Below are 17824 nucleotides of genomic sequence, written 5' to 3'. Positions count from 1 at the left end.
TTGGTGGTCTTGGCGAGAAGCGGAGCACTGCAGGAGACACCTGAGCCTCCTGAAGCAGTTTCAGTGTCACTGGTGACCTCATGCCTTAGTTTTTCCTATAAGCGATCAAGTTTCACCTTTAAAGTTAGCTTTTGCTGTTTTATTCTGCTCTTCTGAGGTATGCAAGCCTCTTTCGTTTCTGGTGTGTGAACTTAGCTCTAGCAAATTTATACCCATTTGTTCTTGTGTCAACACTGCCAATTTGCATAACCACTCTTTGCTCCATGTACTTTGAAATGGCTGCGTGTGCTCGGTCACCTTGCTTCACAAAGCCAGGCAGGGTGGTTGTGGACTCTGCTCGTCACTGGGGCTCTCTGCTCCCCTGCAGCCTGCCTGGGCACTGCCTGCTGCCCGGGGATCCATTCGGAGGAGCACGGCCCAGGAGAAGGCAGCCTGCAGGGGTGGCGTACCAGTGCGCACGGTGACCTTGGCGCTTATCACACCTCTGCTGGGAATTCCTCCCCTGCTGTGTAGCTAGAGTCATGCTGGCAGTTCAGAGCTGTTCCACTGCATCTTCCGTGTTTTATTCTGTTGTAATTTCCAAACAATAAATTGGCATTTGTATAAGAAGTGCTTGTGACTTCGCTATTGGACGTTGAGTGGTTGATGCTTGGTGGTATTTGTAGCTCGTTCAGAAAACGGGAGTATGGCAGTGGATACTGGTGATCTTTGGTATCTTGTAGAAAAAAGCCTGTCGGGATAATACATTAAAGGGATAACATTTGTAATAGGCACATATGCTTAGAAATCCTATTTAGGTAGAGCATGTCTGTACAGTGTCTCTGAGACGCCTTATTTCTCTTGGGAAAGTTTTCTCTTGAAAGGTTATAGATCGGCGCTGCTGTGTGGTGATATTTTTATACTGACATTTACCATAGAAGGAAGAATGATGAGATAACACTGTTTAGCTTTGGTTTTTATTGTTTCTGCGTGCATGTGAAGAAAAGGCTGTGGCTGTCATCCAACAGCAAAGCAAATGGCTTTTGGTCTCTTCTGTGATGTCCCTTAGATGTAGTCAGGTCATGGGCCATTGTCCTACAGTCATTAAACTCCAGTTGCAGATTTTTCTCTAAGATGGTGGATAGTTTAAAATTCTGCTTTCAGAAGAAACTTCTATTGTGTCTGTAATATATATGCTTTTTCCCCCCCCTACCATTATGAACCACTTTAATAGTAATGGGTACATTATATTAATTGTAGATGCTGCGATGAGAATGGTAATTCTAATGGGATTATGATTTGGAAAGCAACCTTCTTTCTTGTAATATTTCTGTTAATCTCTCTCTGGTTGATGAGCCTCCCTAGAGATTTAATTATCATGTAACATAAGAAAAAGGACTAGAAATTTAAGAGGCTGCATTTTTGTTGTAGCATACTTTACTGCTGTAAGGGAGGTATCAGTTCCTTTTGATACCAGTTAATGCAGCATTTGTCAGTTCAGTTTAATAGTTTTGTCTTGGTAGTCATCATCCCATGCTCCAAGTTGTATTTCAGAAACACCCACCTTACTTGGTGAAACAAGGTACTGAATTTTTTGTATACGTACAGTGAATAGCCATCCGAACAGAGGTCTTAACAGCGGGTCAAATGCTGTTGGTCTGTAATGGTAGCAGTCACTGTAAATTTGATATGAATTAAAAAATGCACTCTGACTTAAACAAAAAAACAAAACTCACTTATTTCTTAGTTGATTTGTGTAGTCAGTTGCTCCCAAAATATGGAAGAGTTAAGGTTTCTCTGGAGCCTGTATCATCAACTCTGCAGAATAATAGGAGGAGGAAAGCAAAAGCCTGCTACGCAAACCTTACATAGAGCAGGTGTAAGAACACACAATTATGAATAAAGATGGGTCCAAAATGTTACTGACCATGGGCAGAGAGGTCTCAGAGCTGGCATAGCACTCGCACAGACCTCTTGGTCCAGGCAGTGTGGAACAACATTTATCAAGTGCTACAGTCCCTGCAGGGATCAGGTCTGAAGCCTCATTTTATTTAGTGGGTGTCCAGGATGAAATCCACAGTCGCACTGCAGCATGTTGCTAGAATAGCATAATAGCTGAAAGGGGGTTTCAGGTAAGCAGAGTAACTTCGCAAGATTTTATCTAATTTTGAGCAAATTAAACTGGGAACTATAATTTCCAGTGTCACAATTCCAACTCTCTGATCCGAAGGCTTTGATACTTAGGGTCCTCATTTGTATAAGAATATAATGATGTTTATTTACCTTAGCAAATGTCTTCAGGTTTGTCTACCATTTTTTTTATGTAACCTGATATTCAGGTGGTGTTAGACAAGAAATTTTTTGAAATTTTCTTTAGCTTGCATATATGTTCACAAAGTGTTCACCTTGCAAGCCACCTGAAATTGTTCGTGATGGTTTCTTCCTTTAGCGCATGGCTTAAAAGCACAGTAGCTGTGTACCTGGTGCATGGAAATATGTCCTGTACTTCAATCTGGTACATACGGTGGCACTTCTGGTGGAACTTTCACTTAGACTAAATGCTCTCATTTTCAGATGCAAAAATCTGGCTATAATATAGCAGTGCTCATAACAGCTTCTTGGGGTGTTCTGCCAATTTTTTTTCTGAATTATTTTATGAATCAACTACAAGTGTTTTCATTTTAGTATTTTTCTATACTTTTAGGACATTTTAAACTGAAATGTGCATGCAAGAAAGCAACAAGCACATTGTTAATATGATGAAATAGGGAAGTGTTAGGAGCCTTCAACCTTTGGTCACCTTTGTCCCGTGAAATTCCTTTCACAATACTAATTGTATTGACATATACTTGACTGTTGTGAATAAATTTATTAGGGGGTTCATCATAGGTTTTTTTATCACTATTTTCTTCTAATTGTTGCGTTTAATGCTTGGAAACCTTTTAACTGATGCAGATGAAACCTTTCAGGGAGTGTGGGATCTTTTGATTTTATATGATGGTATCACATCTTCCAAGTATCTAGAAAAAAAACACTTCTCAGAATTCTAGGAAAGTTTCCGAAGGCCTTGGATGTTCAGTATGTTTAGTGTACAGTGGTGGGACGATAAGAATTGTGACCAGGAAGGTCAAGATGTTGTTGCTGGAGTCGTAAGGGTTTTGCGTTGTTAACATCATTTCATAGTCCTGTGTTTGCAGTGTGCTGAGTTTGTTTGCAGTCTTTAGGCAGATCTGTTCTTGAGTTATAAAATCACGAGTAGGTGGATTTGCCATTATGCAATGCAAGTTTGTGGGTTCCTTTCTATTTTGGGTGAGATATTACTATATAACGGTTGTAAGACAGTCTAAACAGCAAGACAGGCTTGAAGGTTTCATGCATTCCCCGGTACAGCTGGCAGTGCTCTTTAATGTTCTGGCCTACATCTATTTTTTTTTAATGTTCTGTTTTACCAGTATGTCTAGACTCTTTTTGCCTTTTAAGGCATGGCATCTAAGGGGGCCTTCAGATTGCAATCTTGGGAACGTTGGGATTGCAAGGACATTTTGCACCATTTCCTTTAAACAAAAACAAGCTCCAAAAACTTTAATGGATTCTTTAGGACTACTTTAAGTTCTTGGTTGTGTTCTCATTAAAATTCCTTTCTTGTTTTAGTATTTGTGGGATGTTTGATGTTTACTTGTAATTAGGATTAAATGGGGTTTTAAAGGATACAGACTGATTCTGATGGTCTTAAAATAGAACTTTCACTTACTTTAAAACTGCCGAACAGACTAGTTAAACACGGGGCCATACGGATCAAATACCTTGACAAATTTTACGAGTACACCTTTACTTTTTAAAACCAATTCATTTATCCTCCTGTTTGTTACAGAATTTACGGTACTGTGTTTTAATATTGTTTTGACTAGCCTGGTTTCCAACACTGGTTGGCATTTGAATGCGAATGGGAACATGAAGCCAGTTCAGAAGTGTTGATTTTTCTCTGCTTTAAGAGCTGAGTGGAGAATTCTCAAAAGTGAATGAATAGCCAAAATGTTTATACTTTATTTAAAATTCACACAAGCCTGTGTGAAATCACACAAGCCAGTAATGTGTTGTGTTCCAGCAGAGAGCATGTTTGTACCTAACATACAGAGCATGTGTGTGCAGCCTGGAGACAAAATAAGGTAACACCATGTAGCCAGGTTTTTTAATAGCAAAGATATGATAAGTTATGAGTTCTTACAGGTTGGTGTAATAAAAAACATTTTATTGTTCTTCAATAAGTAAATGCTGAAACAAAACCAGTGACTTTTGGTGCAACTAACAATTACGTTAGTCAAAAAGACAAACAAGAGCTACCACTTGTTTTAAGGATGCATCTTCCTCTGTCTTGGTGACTGAAAGTGAGGGCTGCTAAACTTTTCTTGAACTCAGCTGTTAAGATAGATTTTTTCCCCTGTTCTGTTTCCTTTAGTCAGTTTTTACTCTGTGTTACTATTTTAATAAAGCCCGCATGAGTAAGACCAGCAGTAAATGGGACTTCTGGAAAAGCATTTTATTCTTTCTCTTTCCCTCTTTCTGCCCCCATAAGTGCAGCTGCCGGTGGCTGAGGAAGATGCAAAGGATTCAACGTATTATATTTAGTGCAGCAAGGAAGAAATGTGTGATGTTTTCTAACCTGTTCTTACTTAGCATGTCTAAGAACATAATATGCAGATGGCAGTCAAACTGTGATAAAATTAGACTTGAAGAAACTTAGCTGAGCAGTTTCACATGTAAAGAATTTCCACTTTTCTGTTAAGGGCATGATTAATTATGCTTTTTGCCAGCACTCCAGCATGCTGTCCTGAAGTCCAACATGGGCATGCTGCAGCGGTGGGTCTGTAAGAGCTTGCTGGTGCTTTCTGCCTGGCACAGGCAGGGGTGTACCGAGACTCGCTGAGGTGTTTGGAAGGATTTACTGAGGAGCCTGCAGTCTTGCAGCAGGCAGTGCTGTTACGGAGACGAGCTTGTAAAGTTTGAGAATAGGAGAGAGATGGCTATAAAAAGCTGGGCTTGCGGATATCCATCAAAATGAGGGTGAGACAATAGGAAAACTAAGCCTCAAATATCAGGAAACTATGAAAAGCAGAGGGAAAACCCACTTCCTATCATTGAGAATTATATGTGCGTTCACTGAAGCTGTTGGCACCATTCAGTGTACTGTAGGTACAGAATAAACCCTTAAATTTGAGCTGTTCCTTTTTATATAGGAGTTGTGTGTAATAGACATTTCTACCTTTCCCATTCGTATGCTGTAGCTTGGTACATTGGGCTTTTGTTCGTTACTGTCTTGCGGTACCTGCTGCTTATGAAAATAGGTGGAATTAAAATGCACAGGAATTGTAGTTCCTGGGGACCAGGGGTTTAAGTTCCTATGGAAAGAAATCAGTGGGAAATCATTTTGTATGTTTTGTTTGCCTTTATCATGTACGATCTTCAGATGAATGTGGGATGGGGTTGTTACAAAACTGTTGATGGGCTTTTGTTTATAGGACTGGTGGTGTACTGTGTTTCTTTTGTGCCTAACCTGGAAGGTATGTTTCCATCTCGTTCGGATTTCTGCGAGGAAATTCAATGTGCATAAAACAAACATCTCTTCATAATGTGCCTTGGCTTCAGGTTCTGCTCAGTGGTTCTTTTGGTCATCTGACTGGATGAAAAGGAAATACAGCTCAGTCAGAGTGATCTATTTATTTTTCTTCATTACGAAGATGTCTGTGTTTTAGTTGGCTGTAACTGAAGAAGACAAACTCGCCGTCTGTTCAGCAAAATCATTGAGCAGGGCTTTACAGGTGCCGCGAGGTGACTCCTGCCCTCCAGCCCCTCCTGGCTCGGGGCACCTCTGATGCTGGTGGGCACTTGGCAGCCACCCCTTTCTTGTATGGGGGAAGGCGATGGAGCTGGCTGTGGCCGTGGGGTCTGCTGTCACAGCATGAGGCCACCCTGTGCAGAGCAGGACGTGGGTCTGGTAGTGCAGGTCTTTAAGACTGCCCGTGCCTGTTTGTTTCAGAGGTGCTGGGCTGTTGCACATGCTCCAGGGAAGTCATTGCAGACGTGGATTAAGCCAGCTGCCTTCTTTCCCTTTTGAGATCTTGGTGAAGTTTTGTCTCCCTGAGCTGTTCCCAGGGAATGGGGAGTTGTGGTGGATTCGGGAGGTTTGGGTGTAGGTGGCCACGAGCCGTGGTGGCGCTGGGGTGGAGGCAACGCTTGGGGGGACGTGTGGCTGCCAGCAACAGTGCCAGCTGTGCAGGGATCGGCAGCCGGGGGGTCGGGGCTCTTGTCACTCTGCCTGTCCCCACATTGGTGTATTGCTTGTAATGCTGAAGTGTTCGCTTGGAGAATGGTATTAATGTAAGGTGAAAAAAAAAGTGATTTGGCTTAGCAGTACCAGGAAGAACTGTTTTTTATTGGAAAAAAAAAAAAGCCACCATAAAAACATTTCATAAACTATTTCCTTACTACTAAACAGACTGTGTTTTACAGTATTTGAACTGGAATTGGCTTTGCATGTATCTAGCACAATGTTTGTTGAAGAGGTGTGTCCAAGCAACAGATACAATGCTGCACCAATCATATGGAGCAGGAAATATGCCACTCCTTTGCCTGTGCGGGTTTCTTCCATTCAGGACTCAATGGTTAATTTCACTTTCAAAACTTCAGTATTTCAGGTTTAGCCAGTTGATAATCTCTTCTGTTTAGCTTAGTTCAGTCCAGTTAATTTCTTTCTAGTGTTAGTTTTGATCTACTTAGTGTTTTGAAACAAGTAACTTTCTGTTAACTTTGTTAAAAAGTTACCCTCCTTCTTAAATATGGCTCTTACAATACTCCAGCAGAGTGTTTCTGGCCTCAGAAATGTGCTCTATATTTAGAATTGGTCTTTCGCCTAAGCTGAGGAAGGGAAGTCAGCAGTAGATGAGTCTTTCAAAGGTTATAGGAAATTGATGGAGGTGGCAAGCTATCAGCTGATTTAATAAAGATCCCACAGTATTAAATGTGCTGAAGTCTTGCCATGTTACACCCAAAAAGGAACTAAGAAGTAGTAAAAACTTGATTGCCGCTACATGCAAAACCCTAGAGGTGCAACGAAGATTTGAAGTTTGAGTATTTTGCTATTATTTCTATCATCGCCACCAATACCAAATCCAAGTTGAATTCAGAGGTCTCGCTGAGTTTCTCTGAATTTGTTCCATGTGATATTTTGTGCCATTAGAGCACAGTTTAATTTATCCAGGGTGCTGAATTACTTGTGCTTGCTTAAGCTTCCTTCTCTGGTAAGCATAGTTTTCCAAAATTTTCTTTTAAGAAAAGCTTAGTGCTCATTTGTGATTTAAAGCTCCTTGCAGTCCAATTACCAGTTAATAACACATTTCTTTTAGTCTTAAGGATACAGGCTAAGAACAGGCGGGAAATCAGTCATTCTTCTGCTTAGGGTAAAAGATGGTTTCCTGCTGGAGAAGCAGTACTGTGTTTAAGCCATATGATCCCAAATATTCGTATCTGTGCCAGCTGTTTTAGATGTGGGAAGTGCATGTGCTTTGCAAGGAATGAGACCCACTTGGTTTCGTACATTAAGTTAGGACTGCTGGGCCAAGTAAATGAGAACAATAAATCTAGATTTTAATTCAAGAAAGTTTAACGTCTTCAGATACTTTAAGTGGTGTAAAAGCAATTTATTTCTTCTCAATTTTGTGCATATGTATTGTGCTGTACCATTAATTTAAACAGTCTGGATGTAAAAATGTCTTGGTAGTGTGACATTCTTACTGAAATTCTGTGGGTATTTTTCAGGCAGAAAAAATGCTGACCATTTTGTGGTTTTTTGGAAATCATGCGTAATTATGTCATTTAACCACACAATAAGGCTTTCTGTGGTAACATTTTAGATAAACAGGAAAACTTTTTTTTTACTTTGTTTTCATTGCAGAACTGTCTTTATTTTTAGTGCAAAGTTGTTTGATGATCGTTATTATTTATTCAAAATTAAGATACAGTGTACTTTTATTGTTGGTAGGAAAGATGCACCGTTAACGACCTCCTAAAAGGTCTCTTTCAGCATTTTTGCCTGTCATAGTGCATTTTCTCCATTTTGGGGAGATGCGGTGTTTTGTCTGATGTGCCTGTGGTGCCAAGAAAGTGATGTAAATATAAGCCATTTACGTAGGCCTAAGGCAGATGATTTCTTCATTAAAGGCTCTTCTCCAAGGGAATTTACAGGAAAGTTGAGATGAATAAAATAATGGTATGAGGCTAATGTGCCTAAATCAAAGAACATTGAATACAGCATACAGGCTGTCTTTCAAGAATTAAACGGCCCTTAATTGTAGTAGCTTCATCCCTTTCCAGCGAGGGGCTGCTTCTGAATAGAGCCTTTATGCGGGGTTCAGTGCACTGTAACAGAAATGCAGTAGCCTCGGATTGTACATGCATTACCTTAGTGGTCCTCAACATCCCAACCAATAAAACTGGTTAACAATTTAATGTTTATTTTCAAATTTTGTTAAAACTAAAAAGGCCCAGAAATCATTATTGGGAAATACTTCTCACACCTAAAGCCGTAGCTGGAGACTTCTCTGCCTTGTGTTGGTGGGAGGTGAGGGACGAGGTGCTCTGGGACTCTTTCTCATCACAGGGCTGCAGCTGCACGGCACGCGCTGTGCTGCGAGCCTGGGCAGACCCACCGCTGTTCTCGGCTCACCCAGCAGCTCCTTCTTCTTTGTCCTGCTTTTGTTGACTTAGCTCTTCCATCTCCTGTGCTCAGGGGAAATGTGATGTTGCAGGAGGCCTAGGGTGCCTCAGCATAGACCTGCATGTCCAGAAGAATAAGCAGATGTTTCCACCGTGACGGTGTTTCATGTTGATGCAATACCTACTTTGCTTCTTTTGGGAAGGCTGGAGGTAGATGGGAAATGAGAAACAACTGTCAAAAAGGAGGGGAGAAAAAAAATAAGGGTGGAATAGAAAACTCCCCGAAGTACTCACTGCAGAGAAAAACAGCTGAAAAGTTTCATTTCATGCATCAGAGGAAACTTTCTCTTGACTCTATCCAAGAAAGCTGTAGCTGTGTTGTCTGTGGGAGAGAGCAGTAATTCATGTAAGAGGAGATCTATGCCACATTCAACTTCTCATTTTTCCTCAGTAAACCAACCTTGAAACTTCTGCTTGTGGAAAAACTTCTTGTCAAAACTCATCGCTTTAAAAATATGAAAAGAGGTGTGCGACTCAAAAGTAAGGATTGCCCCCTGCACTGGGTAAATTGCAGTGTGCTCTTCACTGACTGGGGCCCCTGCAGTGATACGGTGCTGTTTGTTTTCTTAGCTGTCACTGCAGTCACAGGAGGTGGCCTCAGGCCTAGGCAGCTCCCGTGCCCTGGTTTCCTGAGGGAATGTTGGCCACTTGTGTTATCAAGCAAGAGCAAAGTGCTGGCATCTGGGGAGTGGGTATTTTCCTCTGCTGCAGCTTTGTGGCTCGGTCGTGTGGGGCACTGCTGCCCTGGGCACCTCCAGATGGAGCGTGGGTGGAGGTCTCCGGGGCTGGAGAAGCTGTCCTGCGGCCTTTGGCCTCTCTCTCTCCTGAGGAGGCTGTGTGGGCAAGGCAGCCATCCTACATCTGGGATGGTGGGAACAGCACAGGAAGATGCGAAGAAGTGACTCTTCAGGCCTTTGAGCCTTGGGAAGCAGTCACCTTCATCTAGTACAGCTAGTTCGGTAGGCAGTGGTGGGTAGAGAGGCAGGCTATGGAGGCAAACGTAGGTGCCAGAAGAGGTGTTTTTGTTACGGTTAAGGAGCTCTGTGACAGAACAGGAGGAAATGGCTAGCTGTAAACCTGAAATGAGTTCTGTCAGAAAATAAGCTGGGATAAAGACTTCTGGTCTGTCTCCAGTCTGCAGTGGAGAGCTCCTGGGTTCATGTGTGTGAACCTAACCTGCTTTGTGGCACATCAGCCAAATGGTGTTCTGGGTGGCAAAATTGTGTTAATTCACTGCCAAATTTATACAGTGAGTCTGACACGATCTATTTCATATGTTTAATAATGCAGTGAATTGCTTTTCTTGCAATGTTAATGTGTGTGCTTCTTTTTCTTTGTTGTTTCTTAAAAGAGTATGGTCACTTGTTGAACCATGGTCTGTGACAAGTGGTTTGGGCTCATGTCACAGAATTTACACAACACTTAAGTAGTGTAGCTAAGTCACAGGTTTGAGTCTATGATGAATTTCCTGTTCGTTTCATGTGTTCAGGGCAGTTGGCATTTTCAAGACAAATAAAATTGTTGAAGACAAATAAAATGGGGTTTGTTTCAGAGAGAAATGGGCAGTGGAAGCAGCATTAGTGCTTCTACTAAGATTTGCATCACTTGTAATTAATTGAAAGGACGTTTCTGGCAAATTTATGAATGTGGAGGGGGACAAGATAATGCCAGTTTTTCAAAGAGAAAATATTTCTTAATAAACAGTAAAGTTTTGATGATGTTTGCGAAAAGGGAAGTATCTGTGGGAGGATAGTTTTTTTGTGGTGATTTTTTTTTTTGTAGTAGCATTCATTGTGAGACAAATAACAGATGGTTACCAGGAAGTATTATCTGTAACTTTGGTAGAAAGGATGGTCTTCAGGTATGCTTAAAAGTATTTTATTATTATTTCAATAAATAACATTTTTATTTATTTATTTATTTATATTTTAACATTTATATATTGTTATTTCAATAAATCAGTAAATAGAAAGTGTTGCAAGATAAGTGTTTTCATGGGAACGTTCTTTCAGGTGTCCTGATCAACTGTGTGATGATAACTCACGTTAGTAGTGAATTATTCTACCCATGTTTTCAAAAGGCAGATTGAGTTTTGCTGTCGTAGTCTCCATCATAAACTGAGGCAGTTGAGATTTTCTCTCAAGTTTTCTGGTAAAAGCTACCAATAGACTCATGCTGTTACAACCTAGGCCGCTGTACGCTAATGCTGGTTGCTGGTACAATTCAGAGCTGTTGATATTTTTAGAAAATGAACCTAATATTGTTTGGGCTTGTACTACTTTCTAGAGAATATTGCAAAATCATTTCTTCTAAAACAATAACAATTTTGGAAGTGTTGTAATGTATCACAAGTAGTGGCAAGGGCACGGGAGGCTTCATTATATTGGAACATCTACAAGTAAAAATTTTGCCAGCTAACTCTGACTTTTAGCATTAATCCTTGATGTTGATCCCACGTGAGAAATCTAAGATTTTCTCTTTTTTGATCTTTATGTCATCTTCAGTAATGAGGCTTGTGTTCACAGAAAACATGGACTTAATTGCATGCTAGTGCTGTAAAATGAAGCTGCTTTCTGGACAGAGTTGTTTATTTTTCATGCTATTGCTGAAATCGTAATTGGAGTTTGATCTTGATTTTCTGTTTTTGAATGCTCAGTTTCACTGCATGTTGTTTTTTTTTTGTTGTTTTCGTTTTTCCCCATTCCACGGCTATTTAATATCAAGGACATAATCCAACGTTAAGCATTTAGTTAGTGGGTATCCATTCAGAATTTGTTTGGGAATTAGCCTGCTCTATTAGCTGGCAAAAATTAGTATAGCATGTACCATCTTAGAGATGGCATACTAAATGAACTTTGAGAGACTTTATATCCTAGTGTGGTTTTTTTAATTAAAATTGTTTTTGCTGTGTTTTGATCAAATTTTAAACTTAACTTAGCTACTGTGTTCTGAAGTCTATGACAAAGGAATTGCACAGTGTTGTCCTTTACTTAGAATTACTGCTGATATTAGTGACAAACTCAATTTTCTTCATTTTGCCAGGTGAGTTGATAGGAGGCAGAGACACAAACTAATGTATGAAGCATAGCAAGTGCTACAAGAAAGTGTAGCTGCAAAATTATTATTGAAATTGGCAAAGAACAGTTAGGCAGAAATTGATTTGTATTGTGGCTTCTGTTAATCTGAACGTTTGTGCAAAGTGTTCAAATTATGAGGTATTTTATTATGAGGTATTGTGCAAAGTGTTCAAATTATGAGGAGGAGGCTATCTCTTTAAGTTCTTCATCCTTAAATTGAAGCGGATTGACGAAGGTCTCAGCAGAATTTTGTGGTAGAGCAAAAAAGTGAATTCTTTCTGAGAAATGTGAGTGGGTTGGTGGGTGGGTGTTGTCTTGAAACACAAAGCAGAACGCTCTTAAGGCCTTCCTTGCTTTCATGGAAAGTGGGGAGAGGGGAAAAAAAGGCATATATTCCATTGGTTTTCTTTTAGCAGTTCAATTTATAGAGGAATTGGTTTGAAATGTACTTTAAAATATTTAACTTTAATGCTCTCTGTAGATCTAAATGGTAGTTAATATTGGTGTGTTTTCTATGTATTTTAGTTTTGCGCATTGAACAGATAGTGATTTTCACTGTGTTATCCTAAAATAAGGCAGGCATTTTTGGAGGCTGGTAGAGATCCTGAACTTATGCTTTGATCTAGATTTCAAGGTCATTTTGAATTTTAAATAATAGCTTTATTGAAATGTCTTTTACAATCATACTGCGTTAATACTATATAATTGAGCTTGAGGTTGGCCCAAAAGACAAATGATTCCATCTCCAAGTTTTGGAATAGCTTATCATGAGTACAAAATGAAATAAAATGTTTGAGGTACCGTTTTGCATGTTCAGCCAAAGGCCTGAGGGGGTTTCATGAATTTCTGGGTGTCTCAGTCACTTTCATGTTAGACTCCTTGTAATTTTGCTAAAATATACTTCGTTGAACAGGAGATATCCAGAAAGTCTTGCATTAATTTGCCTTTGTTTTTGCTCTCAGACAGTGCCCTGTTATAAACTAAAATCACACATTCCTGAGTGTAAACTGATCATGTTCCCAATGGAAATTTCAGGAATACTTGTGGCTATTTTCAAAATGTGGAAATCTATTTATATTTTTTCCACTTGTTTTTCTTCCTAGGTTTTGGCACTGATTGCATTCATCTGCATAGAGACCATCATGGAATGCTCCCCTTGCGAAGGCCTTTATTTCTTCGAGTTTGTGAGCTGTAGTGCATTGGTGGTTACTGGAGTTCTGTTGCTAATGTTCAGTCTAAATCTTCACACAAGAATACCACAGATCAACTGGAATCTTACTGTAAGTTCATACAAATCTTTACTCTGTTCAAAATGTCTGCAAAACTGATCTTAAGTTTGGTCTTTGAACTTTACTTTCTGCTGATGTTTAAGATTCTGTATGAGTACTCTTTATGCTGAGTTAAGTGTACATTTCACTTTGAATACAAACAGCAGAATGAGCTTTGCAACGTAGCAAGATTAAACTACGTTAAATAGAGCTAAAATTCTTTTTTGTTAGATTCTCTTTGGAAGGAAGGACTTTATGCTAATGCCAGTAATTACTGTTTGTGGATGAAGTGGATAAAAATGCAGTCTGTAGTTATTTAACTTTGACAGATGCTGTGTTTACAGTAGCCTGTTGTTCTCTCCTAAGCTGTTTTCCATTTTAGGATTCTGGGGCTACATATATTTTCTTAAACAGATTAATGTAGTCATTGGGTAATAGTGTAAAAAATCATGTGCTTTTTGTGAAAATCAGGTGTTGAATTGCTTAGGCACCTAACTATTAAACATTGACTGGCAGTGCTTAATATGCTCTCAACTACGAGGAGCTTTAGGAAATGAACTGCTGGCAATGCACATTCCTTTTGTACAAGTCTCCATTTCCATGCTGTATTATGAGTTAAACTTTCAGATTGGTTTGCATAAACACAGGTCACAAAATCAACATGAGTCGCTCTAGCAAAAGATCTGTCAGCCTAAGGACAATATTTATATCAACTTCTCTGGACAGTACAGATATTTTTGTGCCCATGTTCTATTTTATTTTATAACAGTAATTTTCAAATGATGTTGCAGAACAGTCCCAGAGGTTTCTAGGCTTCTGTGTGATTTTTTTTTTTTGTTCTGTTTTTAATGTTGTTATTGCAATTTGTACATTTACCATAGTTGTTTGTAAGCCTAAATGACTTCTCTAAAACAGGACTGTAATGTGGAAATAGATGATTCTTTGTACCCTGGGGATGCATGATTTATTGAGGGAACTCTTCCTAGGAGTGTTTGATAGATCAGATTAGATGGAAGGATTGAAGAAAGTGATGCGTAACTGTAGGTGGGGTAGAGCCAGGTGGCTTGCGAAACAAAACCAGTGGAACCACAGGAATTTTATTGGATTGCCTTGCCTTTGCTTCTTTTATCTCTGTTCGGCAAGTGTTATCACTGTTTGTGTTCAAAGCAAGCTGAAAAGTAGCAATTGCAGAGAGAAGGTGGTCTGTTTCTGTTGGCAGCCTGGTTGTTTAATGGGCATCACAACAGTCTGACAGGTGATAGCAGCAGCTGAAGACCATCTTGGTAAACCGCACAGCTCTGTGACATGCTAGTAAGGTGTGCAAGAGCGTAAGTGCGTCAGTGACACAGAAGATATGTGGTGGTTCTGCTGGTGTGATGAAAGTGGTTTAACAGTAAATGCTGAGTCAGCCTATGGTGAAAGTAAGCTTGGCCAAGAGTATTTTTATCAAGAGACCACTGAGTATTATGCGTGGTGTCCATGACTGAGCTGAAGCTGGATCTCTGGAAGAGTCAGTTTAATAACTTTGCATGCTCTTACTTCTGTGTGTCAGTAACTTTTGTTGAGTCCCATGGCTTGCTTTTACAGTCTGTGTTCTTGTAGGTAGTATGCTGAACATATGTAAATACAGAAAGCTATCTTTTACTGCCTTTTGACCACAAAAAAAAAAAAAAGCAGGATATCACCTGTAGTGTAACTGGATGCATCCTTTCAGCCACTCTGACTTCTTACAGATTTGAGCAGCACCTTTCCAGTAGCAGAGTGACAAAAACCGCTGGTTTGAGGGCATTACTCATCTCTGCATAGCACTCGGTGTTAGAGATATTTAGAGAAAAGAGTACTTAAAAATATAACTGATTAAAAAAAATATATATATATATATGGATTGAGCTCTTGGTTTAGGGGAATGCTTACACTCAATCCCATACCTGAACATGGAGCAGCATGACATGGTCAGACTTTAACGTGAAGAACAAATGGAATAAGCTGCAAGTGCTTTCACTTCAGTTTGTATTGCTGATCAACAGAGAGAAAAGTAAATACTTGTGATCTTGCAAGTTTCTTCTTCTGGTTACGTATACTAAAGACCTCTAACAGAAATGAGAACTTCTGACGTCCACTAACTGAGGAGACCATCCTTCCTCCTGGGATTACTTACTTTAATAATCTGATATGATTTAATAGTCTGATATGGCCTTTACTTGTAGAGTCACGTGGGTGTATCTTCATTATTCAGGTAGATGGAGTCTGCTGGTGCATGTACAGAGTGCAAGATTAACAGCTTCTAGTAAAACCTGTGGGAGATTACTTGGTGGAGTTAGTAGGGTATTTAAGAATGCAGAATTATGTGCTTTCTGCCTTAAGAAATGCTTATTTTGGCATTTTATTCCTTACATCTTAAATGTATATTTATGCATTATTTGCCTATTCCAATATTTCATACTTGCCTGTATTTTGACAGTTTTCATAATTTTACAGCCCCTGTGAGACAATTATTACAGGAATTGCTTTCTGAACAATATGTTTTCCCATTCCTGAATGCTTTAAGAGAACACTATTTATGCAGAAATTCATGTAGTGCTTTTAAAAAATATGTATGACTTTATAATGAGCATTTCCCTTGTGAAAAGTCTCAAACTTAGCTTTCAGAAGTTGTTTGAGAGGAAGAAGCTGTTGTGTGGGGAAAAAAAGCAGTGTTAAATTTAGGAAGAGGTCTGTCTTCAAACACAGTGTGCACACAAACTCTCTAGGAAAACCATTTGTTTTCCAAATCCTCCTTCATATTAGAAGACCAGACCATCAACTGCTATTATCCAACACGCAACTATTACCTTTAGTACTTCATTAAAATTACGGTTTTCTAATGTGTTATGGATATTATCTGCTATCTGTGGTAAGAATGAACATGATGCTCTGCATCTAGCAGAATAATGCATATTTATTAAAATAGCCATTTTCTGTTTTTTATATTTTTAGCCGTTTGGGAAAAGAGCTTTGTTTTGGTCCTAACTGGGGCCTTCGGGACATGTTCACATTTTTCTCAGATAACATGGAACAAACTTTGGAGATAGTGAGGTCAGAAAAGAACTGTGCTTGGGTGCATTGGAACAAGATGGATTTGTTACAGTGACATGAAGGAGTAGTCAATTGCCCGTGTTGCACAGCACTATCAGCATTATGCAGAAATGCAAAAGCTGGGGAACCTGTCAGTGGAAATTTCTGTTTCCTTTACGCTTCACAGCTGAAAAGGAGCCTATTTTGCAAGAAGACTTGCAAGTGGCAGAGGGGAATGTAGTGCACGCTACAGCAGAGATTGTTGCTGAACTGATGAGCTGCTACTTTGAAATGCTTGTATTCAGTGTTGGCTAATAACTGAATCTTTCATTTTGTGTTTGGCTAAACTATTATTATTATTATCATCATTGTTTTTTAAAATCATTATTTGAATCTCATATGATCTACAATGAGAGTCTGAGATCTTGCATCCAAGTGGTGTGGATGACATGGCCCTCCAGTTGGGCTGGAGCAGGAAACTGAACAGAAGTGTTTGTGGTAACTTTGTTCTGGTGGATTTGCATCTGATTTACCAGGCTTTCTGAGAATTCCTGTCTCTGCAGGGTGGAGCCACAGAAATACTGCGGTACCTAAGATGACTAGGGGAGGGAGGGAAATGATGGCAAATAGCTGGAATTTGACGCCGTCTCTTAGATGACAGTTTGATGAGATAAATCCAGGTCATTAGACACACTGTTGCATAATTGGCCAGCAGAATGGACTGCTTATGTATACAAAAAATCTTCCAATAGATTTTGACCGTTTATTTGTATTTTTTTCATGTTCACTGCAACTGTGGAGGTGTGTTTTGTCTGTGCAGTTCTGAATACAGAGTTTGTCAATGTGGAGCAGCCTTAAAAATGAGGCACTGAGCGGAGCACAGCACAAAGTAATGACGGTTCTGCTGGGCTTATTAGCTTGGGCTCAGTCCCTGGGCAGCACTGCTCCAGGGAGGAAACAAAAGTCAGGTGTATCTCTTTGAATACACAGATTGGTGGGTGTATTTTTGTGCTGCCTCAAAACTTACTTCCTCATCTTCACAGTTGGTTTTTTTCCCCTCAGTTGTTTGGAAGGTAAAGCCTTGGGGGCAAGCAACTGACACTGAGGTAGTTGACAGGAACCTTGAAGAGATGCCAGACTGATGAAGGTCTTTGCCAACCTTGGCTCTGAAGAGAGGAATTGCAAAGCTGAATTTTAAAGACCTGCATGGAGCAATCTTGATAAATTTTATTCTCCCATGACCTCACTTTTTTTGTTGTTGTTGTGAACAAACATCTTGGTTTTCTTTGGCTGGCCTTGCTGTTGAAAGTGAAAGTGAGGGATGACTTATTTAATTTCTCAATGGTCAAAATAGCAATGCCTGTTAAGGATGAGAAATTGGTATTTTATAAATTTAGAAAGAATTTATTTCTTTCAGGTTTGTGCTCTTTGTGGGCAGTTCTTATTTGGTGTAGCACAGTGTAAACAGTGGTGCATTATTCTGTAAGCAATACAAACACTAGCTTGAAATACCCAGAAGTATTACCTGGTTGGGTATTTTTTGCGAGTAGGTCTGTTGCACTGTGAAGAAAACTGGTGGTCTGTCTGTGTACAAATTGTCAGAAAAATGCGTGGGAAGCAGCAAGGAGCAGCTAAGTAAGAATTGAGAGGGGAAATAGGGATCTTCAAGGAACCAAA

General features: G+C 39.7%; 1 protein-coding gene across 2 annotated transcripts in view; it reads left to right on the top strand.

Annotated features, from left to right (window-relative positions):
- The window catches only part of CMTM4 (CKLF like MARVEL transmembrane domain containing 4), a 53191-nt gene that overhangs the window by 6264 nt on the left and 29103 nt on the right, over positions 1–17824 (top strand). For both annotated transcript variants that reach the window (XM_068693738.1, XM_068693737.1), the window contains exon 2: positions 12929–13105. In XM_068693738.1, the coding sequence (XP_068549839.1) occupies positions 12929–13105 (177 nt within the window). The remainder of the gene's footprint in view (positions 1–12928; positions 13106–17824) is intronic.

Source organism: Anas acuta, chromosome 10, assembly GCF_963932015.1.
Source record: "Anas acuta chromosome 10, bAnaAcu1.1, whole genome shotgun sequence".
Classification (NCBI taxonomy): domain Eukaryota; kingdom Metazoa; phylum Chordata; class Aves; order Anseriformes; family Anatidae; genus Anas; species Anas acuta.
This window is presented reverse-complemented; position numbering and strand designations above follow the sequence as displayed.